Below are 24,239 nucleotides of genomic sequence, written 5' to 3'. Positions count from 1 at the left end.
GTGTTGTATTTTATTCTTAAATCATAAATATAAAACGATGCACTACAAAATTGATTAACTTACATGATTCAGAGGGACGATTTGCTCAGGATGTGAAGAGACCTGCCAACAGAACTGCATTTTGCCCCTTTCATTGCAGTAGCCTCCCCAGCTGTACTTTAGGAACATTGCATCGCACCTGTTTCTGATACTGCCTTGGCAGCAAGATAAGCTCTGTGTGCCCTGAAAGTGCAAGAACACAGCGGTGTGCATCTTTCAGAAGGTAAAATGTGGCTTTAGTTACTTTGACGTGATTCAGACTGTGGGCTTTCAGGCAATACCCTGCTGTAAAAGGGAACAACCGTTGCTGTAGAACTCTGTGGAGCATTTCTGCTTACGCTGTTTTTAGAGAAATTAGTACAGTTTTGCTTCTTTTGGAGAGCTCTTTGTACAACTCTTCGGTTGGTTGTACAACAGCTGAGACAGACTGTTACAAAATTTAATGCCTAGGTTTTTCATCTATTGCTTACAAAAGCAAACAAAAAAAAAAAAGATAAAAATTATTTCCAAAACTGAAAACAGCTGCACAAAAAGTCAGATGTTTAATGTCAGTAGTAGAGGGACACATCTGGGGTTGCAGTGAAAGCCACAGTAATATTCCTGCCAGTGTGACTGACAAAGTCACTCTGACTGCAAGTGATACACCTCTCAAAGCAGCCTTCAACAGCTTGTAACAGGATAAAAGTCTCATCTAGGTCTCAGTAAAAGTCAACATTTCCAGGTGGAAAGATGAGATTACAGCAAGCTTTTATCACTGCTGCCTCACTGCATTTTGGAAAAGAAGTTTTATGTGTTGTGTTTAATCATTTTTTCACTTCAATGGAAGCAACTTATTAAGCACATTATGTTTAATTCAGAACAAACAGTGCCAATTCTGTGATTATACCCCATCAGATTTTTGTATACCTGACATTCAGAGATTTGGTGATTTCAACCTTTTGGAAAAGCAACAAGGTACTTCAGTCAGAATGCAAATAAAGTGCTGCAAATGAGTAAGAAGTGCACTATTATAAATCTTCAAAAATATAATGCCAAGATAAGGAAAACAAAGTGTGTTCATACTTACAGGTGAATGTCTTTCTAGCATAGAAGATCTTAGAGAAATGCACCATCAAACATTTCCAGATTTCCTGTATTGTTTTCTGCAGCAAAAGATGAAGTGTCCTCCCTGAACTGACTGCTGACTTATAGCTGGTGTATGAACACAAACACCCTGAAATATGACCCACAAGGAAATTCCAGTTTCTGCCTGGAGAAGCAAATTAAAGACTGTTCTGAAAGGGGAAACCCAGATTAATATTCACTTACAAACAATTAAAAAAATACCTGTTTGTGGCACCATGAATGTCTCCCAGGAGGAAATAAGCCTGGAGGAGGTACCTTTTATTTAAACTGGTTTCTAAATAGTCCCTTTCTTTTCCCTGGAGCTGTGCCTGGGAGATTGTACTCACTCGTGACTGGGAGAGAAAGTAACATTAAGAACCATAAAAAGATCATGCAGTGCCATAAAGTGTTACCAAGCTTAGATTACTAAATAAAAAGACCATGAAGTGGAACGGGCTTTCTTACCCTACCTATGTCCTAACTGTACTTTTATTGCAGGGTCAATGTCTGTCCTGGTTATAGGTGACTTTCTGCATTCTCCCAAGAGACATCCAGCATATCATTAATGATAATGATTTTCAGCTGTTCAGCTATTCCTGCTAATATCAGAAATGCTTTTAGACAAAAAAGATTTTTGAGTGGGAAATAAACTAAAATGGCATTGCTCCAGTCACAGGGTCTGGCTTCCTTACTGGGAACATGTTGCTGCAGGCTAAATAATATTAATGCTTCTTGGACATGATCTAAAGTAATGCTCCATCTAGCAGAGACATGGGCCCCTATACAAGGGAATTATGTTTTTCTCTCAAAGTTATCTTTCCAAGTTGCTTTCCTCTCTGGCAGCATCTTCATGTATTTTATGTCTGATCTTTGTATATTTCATATACTGGACAAGCCTGGAGGTTGCTTAAGATTCTGCCTTTATTTCTTCCCTTCTTTGTAAATCAGCATATAGAATTGCTGTGCTCCTTTGTTCTATCATATTATTATTACACTATGTTATCATATTTTTTTCCAGGAAACCTTTGGTCTACCAGGAGAGATCTCTGAAAACCTGATAATACTTATTTGCTTGACGCATTAGAGAGCTTCAGATAACATTAGTGTTTTGCCTTTCTGCTTAGAGAGACAGCTACTGCTTCACCTGTTAGTTGGAAATTCCCAAGTTGTCTGCATTTACTGTCCATAAGAGTAAATGTACAACAAGATCTGTAGAGACCCACTCTGTCCATCCTTTTTTTAATACATCACGTCAAGTGGGGCAAGAAGCTTTTCCTACTGCTAGAGTAAACTAACCAATGCTAATTGCTTCTATTCCTCGTCACCATTCACAGGGAACCTCACCAGCCACAAGCTGAATCAGGGAGTGTTTGTGAGGCAGCTACAGAGTGGTGAGATGCACACAAACCCTGGCAACGGGACAGAGGTATTTAATGATCCACCTTAATTGCAAGCAATTTTGAATGGCACTGATGGCCTTTTGCTTCACTTGACAGAAGTTGGTAAAGTCTACATTTTTGCAGTGCTTCTGAGCAAAGATAGATTGGCAGTAGTTTTTTCAATGATTAAAGATTGTTCTCAAACAACCTTTATGAATAAACTGCACAAGAAGTCTGCTCCTTAACTTTTATACTGTTACATTTCTTGGCATTATTTCATAAACCTCAAGTGCTCTGTTTCAGAACCCCTACTTGCTCCCTTATTGTTCCCAATGCTTTGTGGCTTCAGAACCACAACGTCCCTCAATGAAAGGGTGGTTTTGGTGTCAGGATATCGTTGTTAGCAGAACCAGCTTAGTAAAAATCTACCAGCGAAGTGCAATGAAGTGTAAGAGCTGTGTAAAAGTGTAAGAGTAGTGAAAATGTTGAATTGGTACATTTCTCATGGTAAAACATTTCTGGTATTTCTCCAGTGCTAGAAAACAGTTTAAGATAGAGCTGTTTGCAGGAACTAATAAGAACATTTTCATATGAACCACTAGAGCACCGTACAGTGTAATGTATACAAACACTTTATGCACTGGGCAAGATTAAGGGCTGGCAAATCAGGAGATTTCCATTAAAATCTTTTCAATAATTCTGGTTTACTCTATGAAAGGATCCGGCCTACTTAACCCAAACAATCAAATGCCAGCTTATACTTCCAAACTACTTTCCAACCGACACAGGAAACCTCATCTTGATAAAGATGCAGAAGAGCAACATTCAAGACTGAGAAAAATTGTGGGATGTATTTTGGTTGGTTTTCACTTCACCAGATCAAATGACCAACAGGCAGATGTTCATAGGAAATTAAAAAAGGTCTTTATTGATATTATGCTCAAGACTTTCACAAAACAATAATTTATTTAATTCAAACAATTGTAAATTTGACTTATGAAAAAGATATGCCTCGGTATGCTACATTTCCTGTAAGAAAATATACTCAATAAAGAGATAACTCGGCATGCACCTGTTTTCTTAGATTTAAAAAAAGTAAGAGTCCATAACTAGGAAAAGGGTGAATAACCTATCATTTATCAGTCTAATCAAACCATTAAAATTACTTTTTTGAGCTATCATATTTAAAAAGAATATAAAAATTAGAAATATAAGCATCATTGACATAACTCCAAAGTACAAAATCAAGACAATATATTAACTAAAAAGGCACTTCTGGTTTCTGATTCAAGTATTTCTGGTCTTGGTGAAATTCCTCACCAAGGAAGTTAAATCTAAACGTGCGTTTCTTACTGAAATACATAATTCTGTTGTTTCAACATTAAATTGTAATGTTTTATAACAAAGTCTAGACATCAACTTTTTCTGGGTTCAAAACTTATGAATCAACATGCAGGCGTTCTTATTTCTGCAAGCAGAGAAACTGCACGACTACTGTGTCAGGCTGTTCGCTCAGTTAATTGTCATCTGCAAAAATCTTCATAATGGTATTTTATTAAGGTATTATCTAATTAGTTTGCCTACTTTTAGAAAAACCAAAATGAAAATCTTTCTATTTGATACATTTCCATACCATTCAGCTGAATTATCTGCAAATAAAATTAACCTTATGCTAGAATGATAACTAAATTGACATCCATATTAAGCACAGTGCATCCATTACTCTTCTTTAAGAGTGTTCTAAAATGGAAATAAATTTATTAGACTAAGAAGCACCCTTTCGAATAGCTACAAAGTCAGTTTCATCTCTGGACATATTTATTGTATGATGGTCTTTGGAAATTTCCAAGGAAGTTACAATTCCATGAGATTGCAGTGAAAGAAAAGATGGAGCTTCATTTATGTTTTTTTACAGATTTTACAATCTGTTTTTTGGAGTAAACCTTTATGGGTCAGGTAACTGACTCTCAGACAGCTACACTAAGAGAAATCAAAATTATTTGTAATAGAATCATGGAGTCTACGATTCTAATACAAATCAGAAATTAGCTACAGGATTGATTCACAGCATGTAGGTGGTCTTTAAAATATTGCCTATTGTCCATTTGTCAGGTACCCCAGCTTATACAGTATGTAAATCTAGAGTCATTACAGTTCTGTTATTAAAAATTGTGTTACTGCAATTTATAACCAAATCTTCACCCCCAAATTTATCCCGATCTCACATTACTGGCTGTATTAAATACGCTTTCAGAAGTAAAGTTCCTTAGTAAGCATAGAGACTACGCAAGGAATCTGCTTCTTCTCACTGAAGCGTGGATCATCAGACTGTGATTCAAAATTCGTGGCAACCACATAGTTGACCCGTGTGAGGATCTGCATGATCTCAAGCTGTTTTCCATGTTCATTTAGCACAGAGCACAGAGACTGCACAAACCAAGAGCCTCTTCCAGGATTCCTCCAAGAATAATAACCTTACAGAAAAGAGATAAAAGAGCGTGCTTTTTTCCCTCTGCCTTCTTAAGACTTTGTGCTGAAGAGTAGAACATCAGAGAGAAATGTACCAGTTTGTGTGAAAAATTCTGGATAAGCAGAAACTGCACACAAAAACTTCAATTCTTATTACTCCTGTCACAAATCTTGTTTCACAGACAAGGAAAATAACGTGTATTACCTCTCCAACCTTCAGCATATTAAGGTACAATTCTCTATGTTTTCATAAAGCATATTTTTGCAAAGGTTCATGCTATAGCCCATCCTCTTCTTGCATGTAAATTCAACATAGTTACTGAACTAGCCTATCTAAGGTTGGTATTGCCTTCCTCTGCCATCTGTAATGCCTGTGCTTTGTCACCTGCCAGATTTGGGCTTCCTCCTGTTTCAGCTCATTGTAAAAGTAGTAAATGGAACACACTGGCCAAACCAAACACCATGTCTTAGCATTTTGTCCATCGCTACTGAAGCTGTGATGCATAAGGGCAGAGAAAAAGCCAGTTCTGTAAAAATAACACGTTTTATTGGAGTAACTATTATAGATAAAAAATGTTGATTGGCAACTGAAGATAGGATAAATTTTTAGGCTTCTTGCCTCTAAAACTCCCTCCCCACCCCCTCCCTTTTTTTCTTTTTTTTTTACCTGGCACAGTGGAATATGCAAACAGAAAATCTGCTTCTACTGGGATTTTGTATCTAGGATTGGCATCTGTTTCCAGAGTGTCATTTGCAGGTCCAGAGTCAGTTTGTATACCTTCATCAAACTCAGAGCCTCGGCATGCCTGAAACACCAGTGAAGATGAAGAGAACTTGACCAGTAAGGAGAAATGAGGTATTTTATAATGTTTTTTTTAAAAAAACATTTTTAAATGGATGTAGTTTTTGGCAGTACTTTGTATGTATAAGAGGCAAGAAAGTAGAAAACAAGGCTACTCAGGGAGATTGAAGAATTTAGCAGAATGCAGTAATTTGGAGATGCAGCCTTTATCCAAAGATACTTGGACAGAATTATTTCTATTGATAATCACATACTGTTCTCAGCACTGTCTGCACAAGATGGAGGTTATCTCTATGGTCTGAAGTTCATGTATTACCCAGCACAAAAGGAATCCATGTGCAAAAAAGTGGATGGGGAATATTTTGATATGTTCTTTACATCTAAGAATCCTGCATGTAAATCACTTTTTAAAAGCAAACAAGATAAAAGTCACCTGTATTTAACTTCTCTCCACACTGTTTTTTTCCTCAAGACCTCTACCAAATTCAGCAAGATAACTTTCAGAGCATTTCACGACAAGACAAGTGACATAATAGGTTTTCCCCACTGCAGCAGAAGGATATAGTATTTACCTGAATGAAAAACAATTTGGGTTTGCCTATCAGGCTTTTACATTTGTCTCCTCTGAAGAGTGCAGTCAGGTGTTTGATAGCCATGGGTCCATCAGTGCCATAAATGAGACCTTCTTCCCCATGGCTTAGAAGGATACAGGCAAAACAAGCAGCATCACTGTGATTCTCTTCAGCAGCTACAAATCAAATACTTGTTAGCCAAAAGGAGGCAACGTTTTAAATGACAAATTATATTTATCAAACACATCTTTCTGAGACTAAATGAAGAGTGGGCCTCTACTGGAAGTCATAGAAAGGAGAAGGTAAAGATAACACAGCCCGATTTTTAAGAATGTGATGAATAACTTGAATAAATGAACATAGAGTTCAGCCCACTTGATTCAACAGCTGAACTCTTAACTATATGGAATTATTTTAGTAGATTTGTCATCTACTATGACAACAAAACTATGCATTTCTGAATTTACACTGGAGGAGCTGGAGAATTAAGGCTAATCTGTTCAGAAATCAAATCTTTCTGTAGAGAAAATTCCACTTCGTGGGGCCTAAGCACTCTGTTCTAATCTGACCTGCTCTGTGCAGAGCATTACTTAGGTGACCTCCAGAGGTCCCTTACACAATAAATTACTCTATAATTCTAAATTTTTACCTTGTTTCAGTAGTGTTTTCATATCCTCACAGCTTCGGTCATTGTATGTGTGAACATCAAAACCTAAGCTTCTGAAACTCTTAGAGAGATCTCCAGCATCTTTGTCAGTGCCATTGCGTGTACCCATTCCTACCAGAAAAGAAATAGTACAGTTGATTGCACATTACACAATTTAAAATAATTTGTATGTCCAAAAGCAACTTTATGTTCTTAATTTATATACAATGTCATGGTGACATGAATTTAAAACAATCCTCTAACAACATCCTTGGCATTCAGAACAAACTATGAGTCTTGTTTCAATGCAAAATAATGCAAGGTCCAATGTGAACGTGTATTTTATGCTGAAAAATGCTGGTTTATCTCCAGCATTTTGCAACATGGGACCTCTGTGGAGAATTCTATCTCCTTTTGGTTCTGCAGAGTAACATATGCACAAAGCTCTTCAATAGTTAAAAAAGATTCCCCATGATACCCCCTAAAGGAAATTGACGTAAATTCTTTGGAATAAGCACTTCATTTAATTTGTTTGCCTAACTTGTAGAGAAAAAAAAAGCCTACAAAGTTGGCTATTTCACAAATATCTGTTTCAAAACTGCATGCAATCTGGAAAGTGCAGCCGACACCAGATTGTGAACAGAGCACAGCTATGGCTATTAGCTTTTGTAGTGCAGCTATAGCTATTAGAAGCAGCTCAGAGACAGAGAAGTGATGACATGGGCCGCAGATACCAAAGTTCAGGTGTTAACAGTACAGCCTTAAATTCTAGGACAGAAGTTTAGTGGGAAGTTGGCAGAACAAGCTGACATGCTTTTTGAACCACCTACTGCAAAGGAGCCACAAAGAACTACTCTAATGTAAGTTTTAAAGAACAGGAACAAATAGTATGAACAGCTACTTAAAGTGAATATGGTCATTAAAATTCCATGCCCTAAAAATAACAGGTTTATTGATTAATGAAAATATGAAAATTCTAAAATCTGTAATAAGTGTCATCGAATCACAGAATCAAAAATGGCTTAGGTTGGAAAGGACCTCTGAAGGTCATGTGGTTCGTCCTCCCTTCTCAAGCAGGACAAAGAATGTTACCTGTTTTGTCTTCAAAATTTTTGTTGTTTATAATTACACATTTGCCAACTTTCTTGTAGTTCATATTATACTGGAATGTGGGTGTAACAATTCGGTACTGGTTACTGAGAGAGGACTTTGGCTGTTCTTCTTCTCCATTCTTCTTTTTCCTGTGTGAATCAAATGAAAAAACTGTTAATGACCAGTCACAAGCAAGGTGCTTATTTATCTTAACTAATGCCACTGGGGCAGCACTACCTGATGTTTTTATTTCTCTTATGTTTCTTTTCCTTCATATTTCACACAGAGATGTAGAGATATTAACTCATTGCTTGAGTCTCATGATTTCCATTCAGTATTTGGATACAGATGATGGTAAAATCACCCCTGAGTGAATTGCAGACATGCAGATCTTGACCAAATACCAGGCTGGCAGCAGTCTTTTGCAAACTACGGTTCTGGATGTAAGAACTATTTTAATTTTACTATAAGTGATTCATGTAAACCCAGACAGATCTTCCTTAATAACTATTCAAGGATGATGAGAAGATAAATGATTTATCCTGTAAACATTCTCCACTAATATAACTGTACACTGATCTTTCCGATATACGATGGAGTCTTAGACTGAATTAGAAAAAGATGCTGAGAGACAGAGAAAAAGATGCTGAGAGACAGCATAGACTCTACCCACCAATTTATTCTAAATCAAATATTATAGAATGAATCCATGACAACCTGCACGCACACCTGAAATACAAGCATGAGGAACTCAGTAATGGTTGCTTTTTGAGGTGGACTTTTTTGTCCAGCCAAGTGACTTCTGATGTTGATGTGATCTCCACAAGCAGAACTGAAGCCAGGGAAAGCCTTCAAAGGCTCTGATGAAACATTAGAAATATAAGCAAGCTTTGGAGCAGGCCTGCTTAGAGACAATACTTGGGAAAGGGCAGAAGAAAGTATCAGCATCTTGCTTCCAGTAGTACTTACTGCTGCAGTCTGAGCGGAAAACAAACCTATTTTGTCAGCACAACCAACTGTACTATACCATTTCTTTTAAACAAAATTAGATTTGTCCCATAATGTCAATTAAGTACTTTCAGTATTCTCACTTTGACATATTTCTAGAAAATTACCCAAGCTATTTGCTTCACTAATAGTCTTCAGAGATGAGATTGCTGTGGATTGATTAAATGTTTAGGAAATGTACTTACTTATCTTTCTGATTTAACAATTGTTGTCTCTAGCAATTGTTGGAGTCTCCAAGTGTCCTATTTTTTATTACTTAAGGGCAAGAGTAACTGGAAACCATAATAAAGCATCTCCAGATGATTCATTATGTTCAAATGCCATGGCAATTCAATTTTAAAACAGGTTCTTCTTATCTTCGAGTGTCCTCATGCTCTGTTATAAGTGACCACATTAAATAGTTGCATCTTGCAGGCTTTCTCTACACTCTTTTTTTACCCATCATCTGACTGTCTTCTCCTCTCTTAGAATTATTTTAGAAACTGTGGAACAAGATTTTGAATTGTACCTACTTGAGGATTGTCTTTGATACTCTTAAAGCACGGGGTTTTATTCTGTCAAACCCAAATATTGGTATTCTCCCTACACACTGCTTCTTGAGGGCTCTGAGAACAATAATTAAATATGCTTAGCCTCAAGAAAAGATTTTAACCATTTTAAAGAATTATCCACAGCTGCATGATGTTGATGTTACATTTGGGTTTCAAAGAGATCATGGATTCTTATTTTAGCCTAAAATTCCCCCTAGTCCAACATCACAAGACAACTCTTTGGAAAAAAGAAAAGAGAAGAAGAAAATTCAAAACAAGAAGAAAGCACTCAGGCCAATGAAGAGACTAATTTCCTTAGCCCATGCCCTATTCAAGTTTATACAAATTTATCCAGCTTCACTGACTTCCTGAATAAGCTGTATGACTAGCAGTGGCTGTTACATATACTAAGATATTTTCAGGGGTATTCTACACAAATTTCTGTTGATGTTCAATCCATGAACAGTTTTGAACACTTGGAATAGATCTACCTACGTGGTGCAATATCATATTTACACTGTCCACTCCAAAATGCTAGGAACGATCTAATTTGAGACAAGAAGTCATGCGGTCACATTACCCAACAAAGAACTTCTCTGAAAATAGCAGCTGGGGTTAAGTGGCACAGTAAAGCAGCCACACAACTTCTCTGAAACCACTTAACTTCCGAGTTCAATAGTTTGCACTCATTCATGCAGAAATTCTCAGGACTTTAAGAGATATAGCTACTGCTGGTATTCCCAAAAGCATGCCAGAAGCTCTATGCTGTTCAGCATCAAAGGTCACAGACAAGCCTTGCCAGTGTAACAGTCCGCATGAATCCATCGTTTAATTTCCCCATTCCTTCACAAAGGATACTATGCTTTTGTTCTAATGATTGCTTCCAAGCCTAACAGGATAATCAGATCATAAGCAACCACAGCGTATCTTGTGGGGTTACGCCTGTCGTTCCTTTACTGGCAGACAACAAAATAGTTCCAGAAATCCTTTGGTATCTGTCCAAATTGAATGAATAAGAAAGCAAAGGCTGTGCTGTACACTTATCCAACACTGCAATCCAAGGAGAATTCTTTTTTTTTGTTGGTTTTTTTTTTTATTCTGTTTTCTACGCCAAAATAGGGCAATTTGGGAATTGCCTGAGTGGCTTAAGCTGATTGTTTAAGGTTCCACTCTTCAGTTTAAACAAGTTAAATCATACCTTGTAATAATGACTAATAATGTTATAAATATGTACTAATCAGTCCTAAAGGGAAATTCCTTGTCAGTGACAGGCTGTCTTATGACTGAAAGCATAAAGCTTTCTAGACAAATTTTGATTTTTAAGCTTTGAACTGGACACATTAACATAAATGTTTACCACTGTTGTTCTCTAAGCTTTCTAATCACAGTATTTTCTGAGAGCATTTCCACGGGTTAATTATGTGCTTTTATAAACTGTTGTCAACTATCTGCTCTTAGTTTTATTTCTTTCTGCTTCTCTGATATCCAACGTCTTTAATTTCCCTCTTTTTGGATTCAAACTTGCCCAGACTAAACAGAAACTTGAATTTTACAACTGTTTCCTCTGCTTTTAGTTTTTAACTACAGCCGTGCCTCAATTCCTCACTCCACTACTCTGATCTTTTCCCTCAGACAGAAACATTCTTCTATCACTGCTCTCACATATTTCGCGTTCTCTTCTTTCAGCTGAGAGTTCAGAAAAATCAAAAGTCCACTCTGGCACCCTCAAGTAACTTGCACATTTTCCTAGTTATTCTTACAGTGTTTCTAAATCTAGGGCTTAGGCCTGACAGCGGCATGCCTCGGAATGTGACTTCATCAAGTCTACACTCAGCGTCAACCCTGGGAAAAACATCATTATCAACTTCTCACATTTCAAATACAAAACGAAAGTTTCCCATAGCATTTATCACTGTGTTACTGAACTTTTAAATAGCAAAGGCCAAATTTCTCATCATTATGACTGACTAAAATCCTGTCAGTGTTAATGGAGATACCTTCGTTTGCGCCCGTAGGAACTCAGATCTTGACTGCCTAAAGAAATGACAGTTATCACAAGAACCTTTTTTCTGTTATGCTTTGGTAAATCATGATTTCCATATGTAAAGGTATCAGAATTTAAGGATAAAAGCACCCCTGTTAACTATTAAGTATACGTAAAGATTATTTTCAAGAAAATGAAATCTTTACAGTTCTGTTGAAAACAGTGTCTCTGAGCAGTCCCAATTTCCTCTCCTTTGGCTTCCCTTCTTCTAGCATCACTCTGCACTATCTTTGCTACCATGGAGAATTATGACATAGCATCCTTTAACAGGAGAGCTTCCAGTCTCTCGTCATGTCTTAACTTCTAATTAACTTCAAGCAAAGCACAATATTTCTGTGGAGGTCTTCAGCTTCCATTCCATTCCATAATTAATGCCAACCATGAAGTCCGTCCTTGTGCAAGGTCTAAAAGCTAGTAAACATAAAACATTTTTTAAAATGCCTGTCTGCTGTAATATATGGACTCCCCTTGGAACAGTAGCAGCATGACTCAGGTAAAAGTCTCAAGAGAGAGGAGTGGATTAAAGGAAGACATGAAAAAAAGGCAATATCTAGGGTAGAAACTATTACACCAATCCATTTACTGAACCTGAAAATTAAAAGTAATTTAAAAAGAGACTGATAGAAACTGACAGACAACTGTTTTTTTCCTGGAAATGTGAGTGTCTCTGCCTTAAAAGCAAGCAATTCAGTGACACCTAGAAACACCCAGGGCAGAAACAAGGCTCTTCAGAAAAGAACAGTCACTTAAATAGGCAAACAGACAGAGGATTAGAAGGATAAAACAAATTTCAAGATAATCACTTCCTTCTCATAGGATAGGAGGAGGTTCCTGTTTGTTTTCCCTTTAGTTCCTTCACATTCTCCATTAGGATGATGGGTAGTAGTATATTGCTTTTTAATACCTTGTTAGCAGGTTTCTATAAAAAGAAAATTTGTCTTATAAAACATGCTGTCTTTTACAGAACGCGTTGTCTCAGGATTGCTTCTGAAATCCCCAGACCTTTTGTCATTGGAGAAGAGCTTGATTCTTGTTATTATAGGGTAGTCAGCCTTTGCGTCCAGGCAAGAAGATTATGGCAGTGGCAGACTGATGAAGTCCACAGTACCGATCTTCTCAGGTAACCCATCAAATACCTGCAGAACTTTCATGCACTGCATGTTGTGGGACAGAAGATATCATAAAACTTCAGTGCTCTTTATTCTACTGCTAACCACTTAGATGCCCCCTCATCATTTTCACCTTCTGAGGAAGTTACCAAGAAACAGAATGCATGAATTAGACAAATCAAAGTTCTGCATTTAATTCTTTTGTTTTTACTCTAGTCTCAATAATCAGTGGTCTACTCATGTCTGTTGCTTTCTGATGAATGTACGTGGGTTTGCCTTGCTCCTATACAACCTTCTCTCCAAACTGTCAGCTTTAATACTTCTGTGCAGCTTTAATACTTTCATCCAGTCTAATTTCACCATACTTAGTACACCTCTGATTACTGTACACACTCCCCTCTTTGAATTTATTTTTCTCTTGAAATCTATTGGTAATAACAAGCACAAGACACTTGTTAAACCTGACCAGAGCTTATTAGATCTTAAGTTCTTTAAGGCAGACTCTGTTCTTTGTCAGATTTGTTTAGGTAAAATGTCAAGTAGATTTAGAGCTGCATGCAAATAATAGATTATCCTGTTGACTTTTCCCATTGTTATTGCATCAAGTTGGCAGAACTGCAACATTTCTGGACAAGATGATTGTGTCTCCATTTGAAGCATCTCTTATAAAATGATTATTCTTTTACTGTTAATAACCAAAAAGCATAAATTATATGGGACAAAGACTAAGCATTAGCCATAAATGCTAGTCCAAATACTAACACTGTATTGCAGTGTGCCTGATTATGTGATTCTGGGTCATATACTAACAATGCTACATGCTGGAATGCAAAGTGAAATCCACTTTAAATACTAACAGGAGCCACAGCTGGTGACATTGGCTTTTGACAGATCTCCATTCTGTTTCCAATCTGCCTGCCACACACTGTAGGCTCTCAGACTTTTTCTCCTGAGTACTACAGTAGCATATGTGATTTCCATCTATTTTTCAGACACATAGCACCTAAAAAGTAGAAGTTCACCTAAAAGCATCTGAATGATATCCATCATTTCACCTATGTTGTTTACTATAGCAAGGAGACTACACAAAATGAATGAAAACCTACCTAACAATTTGAAAAACAATAGCAAATCTAAACAACACAATACAGAAAAGTAACTTTTAAACACAAAAAAAAGTCCTAGGCTCCTAGTCCCTCTAATAGGCTTGTTTCCTGCCTTAAAGAAATTTTAAATTATGGTGAAACTGATCAAATAGATAGTACTGGAGTCTAACACTCATATTTATCAACGATACATGAAGTCTGATCGGTGCTTTCTTCTTCATATACACTCTGCCAAAGTTCCTAAGCCACAGTCATTTTTAGGAAGTGGTAAAATGACAGGAAATGGCCCAGCATGCTTACGCAAACTGAAAGCAATAGGACTAGTCAGACAGTAAAAGAAAGCCTGCTCGTAACCCTTCTCAAGATCAGAGCCATACTAAATATTTAGCTTCCATCTTTATTTGAAGCTGGTAATTAGTTCATGACTTCTTGAGGATGTCTTTTCAGTAAGACTGCCAGCTGACTGAACAAAGATCATTTAAAATCACCGGAGGAAAAGATTTTTTTTTGAATGAATCTGATGTGAGGAATTAACAGAGAAAGTATCTCTTGTTTCTTACCAAAAAAACGTGCCCCACATCCTCCTTCTAACTATAAATACGCAATCAAGATTGTTGTAGCAATATTTCTTTCCTTGAAAGAAGCAAGTTAAGTCAACAATGGAATTATTTGCTTGGACTTACGGAGATACTAATAGGGCTGGGAACAAACTAAGCTTTCATTGACATGTTTGCCCATGGTGAGTCTGGGTTCATACCTTCAGTCATATCAAAAGTCTTACTTTGGTTCCTACTACAAAATACGTAGCAGTGCTGTTACAGATTTTGCAAAAAGTTCACAAAATGTTTCCATTTTTTAAATCGAATCCCTGGCATTTTCTAAGTTTCTTGTAGCATGTTATATCACTTCCAACAGCAGAACAGGAGCCATAAGCAACATTTATTAAGATGTATGCTAGCTGTAGCAACAGGACAAGGGGAAATGGTTTTAAACTGGTAGAGGGTAGGTTTAGAGTAGATACTGGGCAGAGATTCTTTCCTGTGAGGATGGTGAGACACTGGAACAGGCTGCCCAGGGAAGTTGTGAATGCCCATTCCCTGGAAGCACTGAAGGCCAGGCTGGATGGGTCTGTGAGCAACCTGGTCTAGTGGGAGGTGTCCCTGCCTACAGCAGGGGGGGTTGGAAATTCGTGATCTTAAAGGTCCCTTCCAACCCAAACCATTCTATGATTCTGTGATTCTATATTTAGCAGCCACATATTTGCACAGTCTTGCAAATTTACCCAGAGTAGGTGAAGCAGTGTACTGGCATGTCCCTGGTGGAAAACAGTGCTCGGAACAAATGCATTCCTACTGTGCACGATGGAGGTATACAGAGGATTTCAGTCCAGAAGCAAATACTGATCATTAGCTTCCCTGAATAATTACATGTAGGCATTAACAGTTTCACGTCAACTGCAAAATACATGTGATTGCAGCTCATAGAGTATGGCAGTCCTCAAAGTACAGCCCCAAAGTCTCCCAGGACCTTAACAGTGAATCTAACATGGCTTACGTGGTTGCAATTACTCCCCTGAAATATAGGAAAGACTGTGTTCCACATCCCGTAAACCGCAACCTAAAGTCTATTCGCTTCATCCACAGCAGGGCCTCACCTACCACAAAGCTCCACAAGGGCAACAGTTGCAGAGGCGAGCAAAAATCAACGTGTGACCAGTGTGCTCACTGCAGTAGCTGACTCACCTGTGTGCGAGCACGCTTCTCGTTTGATCACTTGCAAAACAAACCAGAAAATCTCGTTCAGAAGTTTCTACAAACCTGCAGCTTCTGGTTAATCTGCAGAACATCTCTTAGATTTAAAACTCTTTTTTCAAAGATCTTATGTGCCTAAATAAAATGTTGCAACGTTGCAGTGTTTCAAACGCTGGCCTCACTTTGAGGGATCTGCTGAACTGATTTTACTTACTGTAAATGTTCACTCTGTTGGATGTACTTATGAATTCTTTGCTTTCAGACAGTGCCTCCCAGCTCCTACTGTTATATTCCATATATTTTACCTTTGTTCCAAGGAAATTACCTTTCAACTTTAGAAAAATGAAATAAAACACATTTTAAATCTCTCAGATATTTTTCAAAACCGGAACTAACCTAGTAGCTTCTTGGTGCCATTTTAGTTTCAGGTTCTTCTCCAATTAAGAGAAGGGGAAATCTTTCTAGGAACTTGGAAAACAGAGAAACCCAGTTCAGAACATCTAGAAACTAAGTGTGAAGAAAAGGAGTTGAGCTGTTTGAAAGAAGAAGCTTCAGGCTAGAACTTGTGGCATCCTTTGTACACTACAGGTATTCTTGGATTTCTAAAATGTATTTAAACTTATCATAGAGTCATAGAATCAACTAGGTTGGAAAAGTCCTTCAAGGTCATCAAGGCCATCCATCAATCTGACCTACTGAGTCCCAGAAGTAAATCATGTCCCTTAGTGCCAAATATCCCACCATCCTTCTAATTCTGTGACTGATGGCCTTAACACAACGAAATCAGAATCAGAGCTGCAATTTTATTTATTACATATACATGAACAAGATGGAGCACGCTGGTGCTAAGCCAGTTCCACTTCATGAAAATGTTTCAGCACAGTTTATCATGTCTAATACTGCCCACATTTCTCAACAGTTGAAAAAAGAAGGAAAAAAAGAATGAGGTACTGTCATCCTTATCTTTGGGCACCTAAAACTGTGTGGATGATTGACAGCCTGCATGACAATTCTGTGAGGTGACACCTGCAGTTGACCAAAACTGAGTAAATTCCAGATTCTTAATGATCAATTTGTAATTCAGCTTCCTGATCAATTTCCTGCATGGTATGGAGGAATAATATTCAAATACCATTCAAAAGGTAGAATTTTTCCAAAAACAATGTTGCTTGCTGAAAGGCTTTCTGCTCATCTCTGGAAAACCTGAGCACATACACCTTCCAAGGGTGTTCTGGAAACTGAAATGTTGCATGATCATATCCTAAATAATGTACACAGGCAACTCGCAAGTATGCAGTAAAAGAAAAATAAAAAGCCTCTTTTATCTGTCATAGGTACTATGAACAGTTAGCAGGTATATATATTTTTACACAGGCTGCTTGGAAGATGACTCAAAACAAAGCAAAACCCCCGAATAACATATCTAGGAGAACATTCTATCTAGGATTACCAATTGCAAAATGCCAGAAGAATTATAATTCACAACTAAACTCCCTGAGGGTGCTCATTCACGAGGTTCCCAAACAGGTGGCAGGGAAGGAAGGAGGTAAATAACTTTCCACAGTACCTTGGCTCATCATCAAATGGCACTCCACACTGCATCTGACTTCAACTTGTGCTCAAGAGCAAGTCTAATCCTCTTGGTAATGCTAGGAGCCCACCATGCTCGGGGCTAGATGGGAGCATGAAACAGGATGCCCTGTGCTCAGGCCCAAAGATCTGCATGTGTCAGCAGTAGGTCACACTGGACTTTTCTATGGGGCTATTCAAACCCTCACAGCTATCGTCCTGCAAACAGAGGTCATGCAGGCCTGATCCACCTTTGCTGACAAGTGGAAAACACACTCTGATCCTGTCACTGTTCCTAGATAAGAGTGTAGGAAAACAGAGCAGATCTTGAGATGGAGGTGACACAGCAAGCTTTACTTTTTAATACAACTCCACACCTTCTTGCAGAACCAGAACCAACCATCACTACAATATTTGCACAATGAATGCTTCTAAGAAAATGATGAACATCAGCATAGATAGTTTACAAGACCTCTTTTGTATTCTAATTCTTTTGTATTCTAATTCACAGAACTATTTCCCACATATTTACTCTTATGCAGTTTTGGATTATTCAAAAATACAGCTTAATTTATTGTGGTTCCTTTAAAAGGTTAAATATTAAAACATATTATAGCTTTCCTCCACATTTTGAGTGCTGACAGCATAGAGTTCATTACAATGAAGGAAATAAATTACTGCAATAAAAAGGAATTAGGCTACTTGATCACTGTTGCAATTGCTCCAGATACAGTTCAGGAACAATCCAGTGTTTGCTGTGCTTCACCTGAGGAAGTCTCCAAGGAGGCTGGAAGCGAATGCTAACTGAATTAGTTACTTCTTGTACTTCAGGTGCTATTTCAAGATATTGGGCATTTCCTACATGGTACATTCAGTAAGCGTCCAAGGGAAAGTACAAGCACTGTGCAGCATTATAACTGTTTGTATGCCTGTGCAGCATTATAACTGTTTGTATGCCTGTGGTGTTCGGTAGAAATTAAGAGCTAGATCTAACAAAAATGATCATAACAAAACTGAAAATGAGCCTCCAGCTCAAGAATGAGTAACAAAAAGGAACACCTCTGTTGTATCATGTCTGTTAAAAGCTCTTTCACTGTATGTGTAGGAATTAACATTAGCAGACAAGAGTTGCTAGAACCCATTACTTCTAAAACTATGTGTTCATCACTTTGGAGGACATATGCTGGTATTTAGCTTGGGAAAAGCAGAACCCCAAACAAATTAAAATGAAATTGCACTGAACTTCAGAGTGAGGATAGTAAAAGGAAAGATCATCACTCACTTATAGGACTAAAAAATGCATTCAATGATTTGCTTAGAAATATAAAGGAAACCTGTGGCTAAACCAGGAGCTCAGTTCGGTTTCAGCTCAGAGCATAAATTCGGATGATTGTTCGGCTGTTACTCAGTAAGTAACTTACTTATTATACACAATGTAAGGATAAAAGAGATAAGCAGTATTTGTTTTTGAAAGGTTTGTAATATTCTGTGGCTGGAAAACCTATAACAGAACTGTATTTTAGAATTTAAAAGTGTAAAAAGTTATGTTGAAAAGATGAAATATCACCCAAAGCATCATCTGAATGTGAACATATTAATTTCAAGGCAGGAACAGCTGGTGTAGAAGCAAATACAGTTACTTCTTAAACATATGATGTTAGCAGTAATTTTTCTAAGCAGTTCATTCAAGTCCATTGTTTCCAATAGGCCCAAAAATACAAAATGGACAACTCTAGAAAAGATACACAGCTTTGAGATGGAAAAAATATAAACTATGTGAAACTGTTCTTTGTCAAGTACTAACTGCAAAACTTCCTATGAACCAAATATAAAGAAACTGTTGATAATCAAAACTGGGTAAAAAATACCTCCTGAAAAAATGGAAGAACAACAAAAAAGCAAGACTGAAACAAAGACAATTTTCCACTCCTTTGGAGCTCCATAGCTGAGGTTCAGCTGAAGTTGAATCTCAAAAACGAGTATTTATTCTTTGAAGGACAAGATTATTTATGTTGAGAAATGTGACTATACTGAGATAGAGATCATGAAGTTAAAACAGCTTAAGTAACATTGTGCTTCCTTATTTTTGTGTCCTGTAGCCTAAATTAACACCATATGAATGAAAAACAAACAACATTCCTATGTATCTTTTGAATCTAAACACTAGTTGTATTGAGTCAGGGCTTGAACCACTGATTGATCACCTGTGGAAAGGACAGAGTCAGCCCTGGGAGCACAGGTGAAGGCAATTCAGCTGCGTGACCAGAGGGGTGAAGCCTGGCTGTACTTCTCTTAGACCTCATTTAAGGGCTGACTACTGCTGGCATGGGATCTCTGGTTGGAGATTCTTTTCTTGTAGAGTTTTTTCTGTAAGTCTGGATCTTCAGATATGGGTGAGCACTTCTTTTCCTTTGTAATGCCTTTCCGTTGCACTAGTGCCTTTGCTGTTACACCTCCTGTATCACCATTCCACTGTGTTGCTCTTTCTGATTGTTACGTGGGTTTACAAACTTTGGCTGTTTTATTGGTAGGCATCATAACTCTTGAACTGTTGCTGTAAGATATGCGCTGATGTTTCTAGAAAGCTTCCAAATTAATTAGAAGGAAGTCCCAAACTTTATGGTGGCCTGATTTAGTAGAAATAAATAACTTTTACTGTCTTAAACAGCTGAAGGACTCTTAGGGAGCACACATGGGTGTACCCCACCAGACTCATGAAGATTTTGTTACAATACATTTCATGTGTTTTACTATAAAGATACTACCGAATCACACAGTTTCAGTGGTAAATAGGCATTTGTAATTCTTAAATATATAGTTAAACAACATCTTCCCTTTCCAAATAAGGGAAACTTTGACTGTAAATCAGACAGCAGGGCTGCGGTGAATAAAAGTAACCAAAGGACAAAGGGTTCTACAAAATTAACAAGTATAAAACTGGTATCTATATACTACTAACAACTACCTTCTTCTGCATTATACTTCTTCACTGAAGTTCACAGTCCTGATTATTGAACGTGTGAGTGCTGGTCTACCAAACCTTGGGAATTTTTAGATGCAGCTTTAAACAAACAAATGACAAAACACATTAGGAGTAAGAGAAATTCTAGCTCTAGTTAACAATGGGACCTGAATTCTATTCCATGCTAAACTATGCTACCTGGATGCTCAAATAGGTTTGGCTGCTATGTTTCCTCAATCCTCCTAACAGAGTTCTCTAGCTGAAGATTCCAAGTAAAGAAACTAAATCTTCTTTTGGAGAAGCAAGGTTATTTCTAAGGTCTCAAAGATGGTGATGTGAGCTCATACAGCACAGAAAAGTTTCTATGGGAAAAGTTCTGTTTGCTTTTAATTATCATTTAAAAAAAAAAAAATTTAAAAACGTGTCTCAATTCCTAACTCAATATTTGCTATCATGTCTTTTGAAATCTTGTTTTGCTCAAGGTTGCCGTAGTGCATCTTGCTGTGTCTGCCTTCTGAAACGGAATTTTTTTGGTCAACTGCGGGTCTCACAAAGTTAGTCTTCTGCAACCTTTGTAGTAAACAAAAGTAAAGCCTTTCTGCCATCTAGTGGCTACAAATACCAACAACCGCCTAACGATCCCAAACACTTTTCCGCCGTTACTGAAGTTGTAGCACTCTTTCCAAGAAAAGGAAATACGCAGAAGAGAATTCCCCCAAACTGTGGTGCACACAGAAGAGTCTGCCCTGTCTGTGGCTTGCTCTGAGCTCTGCTTCCTGCTTGGTGAGCCACGGTCGTGGTCTTATTGGAGAAATGTTGAAGATTCTCACCTATCTCTGTTTACTGCGATTGCTATCTACATTTCTGTTCAGAGACAGATATCTGTGAAGGTACTGGAAGTAGTTGCTGTGTCTGCGTAGCTCTGATTTTTAGTTTCCTGCTGTTCCGTTTTCTTTCTCATTACAATTCACGTGCTTGTTTAACAGTAGAAAATACTTGTTTTCCCATTGAGCTTATCTTTTTTTTAAGCTTGTATAAAAAAAAATCAAAATGTATTTAAATATAAGTGAAACTGTATGCTGACTTCCATAGAATCATAAAATGGCCTGGGTTGAAAAGGACCAGAATGATCATCTGGTTTCAACCCCCCTGCTATGTGCAGGGTGTCCAACCACCAAAACAGGCTGCCCAGAGCCACTCTCCATGAAAGTACTGCACGGGTGGTAGAAATTGGATCAGTAAAACAAAAAAATGTAGTCAATCTAAAGCTTTCTAGACACTTTTTTTTTTTTTTTTAAACAAATATTAAGTTTACATTGCCAAAATGGAGCCTTGGCAATCAAATCACAGCTGGTCAGGATCCAATTAAAAGCAAACTGAGCCCAGTATCTGTTATTGACCACTAATGAGTTTTAAGAGAACAAACTAAACAAATTTGGTCCAGAATATATTCTTGCAGAAATCTGATTTAGGGGCATCTCATATCAAAGATTTTAACATTAATATTTCCACTAGATTTTTCTTCCACACATGCATACGCTGCTATTTCAGATGAGTTCAGAAGAATCTAGATGAGTATCTTGTGGCTTAAATTTTATGACTCTGCTCTGTACCATGGAAAAAATATATCTTAGTGATTGTTTTAATCTTACTCTATGAATTTTTCATTGGATGTCTCTTATAACTTTTTTGTGAGGCCAATGAGCAATCAATCATTCTCTATTCACTTTCTCCTTTGTGACTGCCGCTCTTTCTGGTCATTAAACCATCTTCCTTTATCCTCTCACATTCCTTTTGTGCTCCTGCAGGCCAGAGAGTATCTATAAGACAATGATCTTATCAGAGCACTTGGATTTTTAAGACCCTCTCTGTAGAACAGCTCATTCCTCTTCAGGCCAACATCACTTTTGCCAAGCAGCACTGATAGATAATTCCAGACTCAATTTTTTACTACAAAATCTATACTGAAACATCTCAAACTTCTTATATTTTTTCTTCGGCATTTATTTTATCTGAGTTCCTTTTTACTTCTAGCAAAAGATGTTTCAAATTTGTATCTTCAAGGATTTCCCAAAAGATGAATGTCTCAAGCTGATGAATAGCCAAATTACTTGGAAAATTTCTTATGAAAAAGAAAAGCGATAGAAGTGCTGATTCTTGCTTTTCCTTTGGGAATGATTAACTTTGAGTTGCATAATTGAGTAACAATATTAGCATATCGCTTCTTCTAAAGAAGATGTCATACTTTAAAACACGCATTTTTAGAAATTTTAAAAGAAAACTTGGGAAAATACTTGAAGTTTTAGGAACAAACATTAAATTGTCTATTTGGTATAACGTGCATATAACGTGCATTTGTGGAAATTAATGTGTATACATCTTAAAATGCATTGAGGAATGAGAAAATATGAGAAAACTTCAGTGATTTGCTTAACAGCACATCAAAAGTCATCTAAGAAGAAAGCAACTTCACTTCTCTCGCATCTCTCTCAGATTTGTTACACCCATCATGTTCATATATTATGCTACAAAAATAAAATGACATTCCTCACGTACTTTGAATTACATTGTTCACTTGAATGTGGATATGTCCAAGAACAATAAAAAATTAAGCCTCTGTAAATACAAGTATTTGTAATAAACAGCTGTAATAAAATACATTTACCACATTAATTAGTATTTCCTGATATTCAACAGCATTTGTTAATTTTGCACATTTGTTTTTTAGCTTTTGCATTTTCAGTCACATTTATGTGCTCCTTATCTGTAAAACAGTAGATAATTCTTGCTGCCTGTACATTTAATGAAAGTAAAATTATGCTTCGGTGAGTCTACTGGGCTAAAATGAAAGGCTTTTAATTTATTCTGTAATAGGTTACATCTCTAGACTCAGTGAGGCTTCTTTGTGCTACAGTCTAGATGGCACATCCAGGCTTTAAACTAACTTAAATAGTCAGCAGGGGGTTCCAATGATGTAGGAGATTAGCAGAGCTGAATGCAGTAAAATAGATAATTAATGGCATATTTAATTCCCAGCTCCACAAAAGGGCAATGTTTAAGATGAGGGGCTACATCTGATGCTAAATGAACTTAGTGGTCTCTCGACTACCAAGTAAGCTGATGGGTGATATTACAGGTCTCTGTAAATCAGAGCAGTGTGAAGGCTGTTCAGCAGCAGGGTACAGATTAAATGTGTCAGACTTTATACAGCATAGGCTGCCTATCAGACACTCTTTGGCACTTGGGCATAGCAAACTGAACACTGCAATCCCATTAGAAAGGCAGTATCATAGCTGGCAAAAAGAAAAATGGAAATGAAAGTAGTAACTTACTTGGCAAAAAGTGAGAGTCTGCTACTTCTGTCTGGTTTTGCATCGACTATATCATCTTGGTCTCCATTACTTTTCTCTTCAGAGGAACGGCCTGCATGCTGATCTCCTGACATCTACAAGTAAAAGTACAAGAATGTAAGCATCCCTCAGTGAGCACTGTTATTTCAGTACTTCCTAACCAAAACCACTAACTGGACACGTAGGACTGCCAGTTTGTTATGCCATGTGGTCCTTCACCAACTAAGCGCACCTATAGATTTCTGGTGATGCAGTACATGCCTGGCCATCACTGTTGTGCCCTGTGGTGAATGCCTAAAAGTCTCTTGTCTAACACCGCTCTGAACACGGCACATAAGAACAGAAGTGAAAATCATTTTATGATTTAAGATCTTACAATTAGTTGCCGGAAAATTTTTCATCATCTGGAAAGAAGCGTGTTGGGAAGAAAGCTGATACGTGCAAATAGGCTTGAAAGAAACTCTACCATCTTCCAAGGATGGAATCTCAATTTTTAACTTCTGTTTTGTCTGTATCAACAGCGTACAGGCCTTAGGAAAGAACAAGCGCTTCCTGGAAATGAAACGCAGTTGTGACACGGTGAGGAAGGAAAGCGTGCAGGCCACAGGCAGCAGGAGAAGCTGCCCCAGCGGAGCGGTCCCACCCATGCAGGTGGAGGAAATCGGCGCCGCCGATTGCAAACGACGCCCCGTGCCCTTCGCGAGGAA

The 24,239-nt window shown here is 37.6% G+C and overlaps 1 protein-coding gene across 1 annotated transcript; it reads right to left on the bottom strand.

Moving 5' to 3' along the window:
- Window positions 1-4,772: 4,772 nt before the first annotated feature.
- CASP7 (caspase 7) lies at window positions 4,773-23,627 on the bottom strand (the record flags this gene model as incomplete). Its single annotated transcript, XM_079536478.1, has 6 exons — window positions 4,773-4,996; window positions 5,659-5,797; window positions 6,366-6,541; window positions 7,015-7,143; window positions 8,104-8,252; window positions 23,515-23,627. 6 exons carry the CDS (start codon window positions 23,625-23,627, stop codon window positions 4,773-4,775), a joined length of 930 nt encoding a protein of 309 aa, XP_079392604.1.
- Window positions 23,628-24,239: the final 612 nt, after the last annotated feature.

Source organism: Tetrao urogallus, assembly GCF_951394365.1.
Source record: "Tetrao urogallus genome assembly, chromosome: 5".
Taxonomy (NCBI): Eukaryota; Metazoa; Chordata; class Aves; order Galliformes; family Phasianidae; genus Tetrao; species Tetrao urogallus.
Note: the sequence above shows the minus strand (reverse complement) of the source record. Positions and strands in the feature narration are given on the sequence as shown.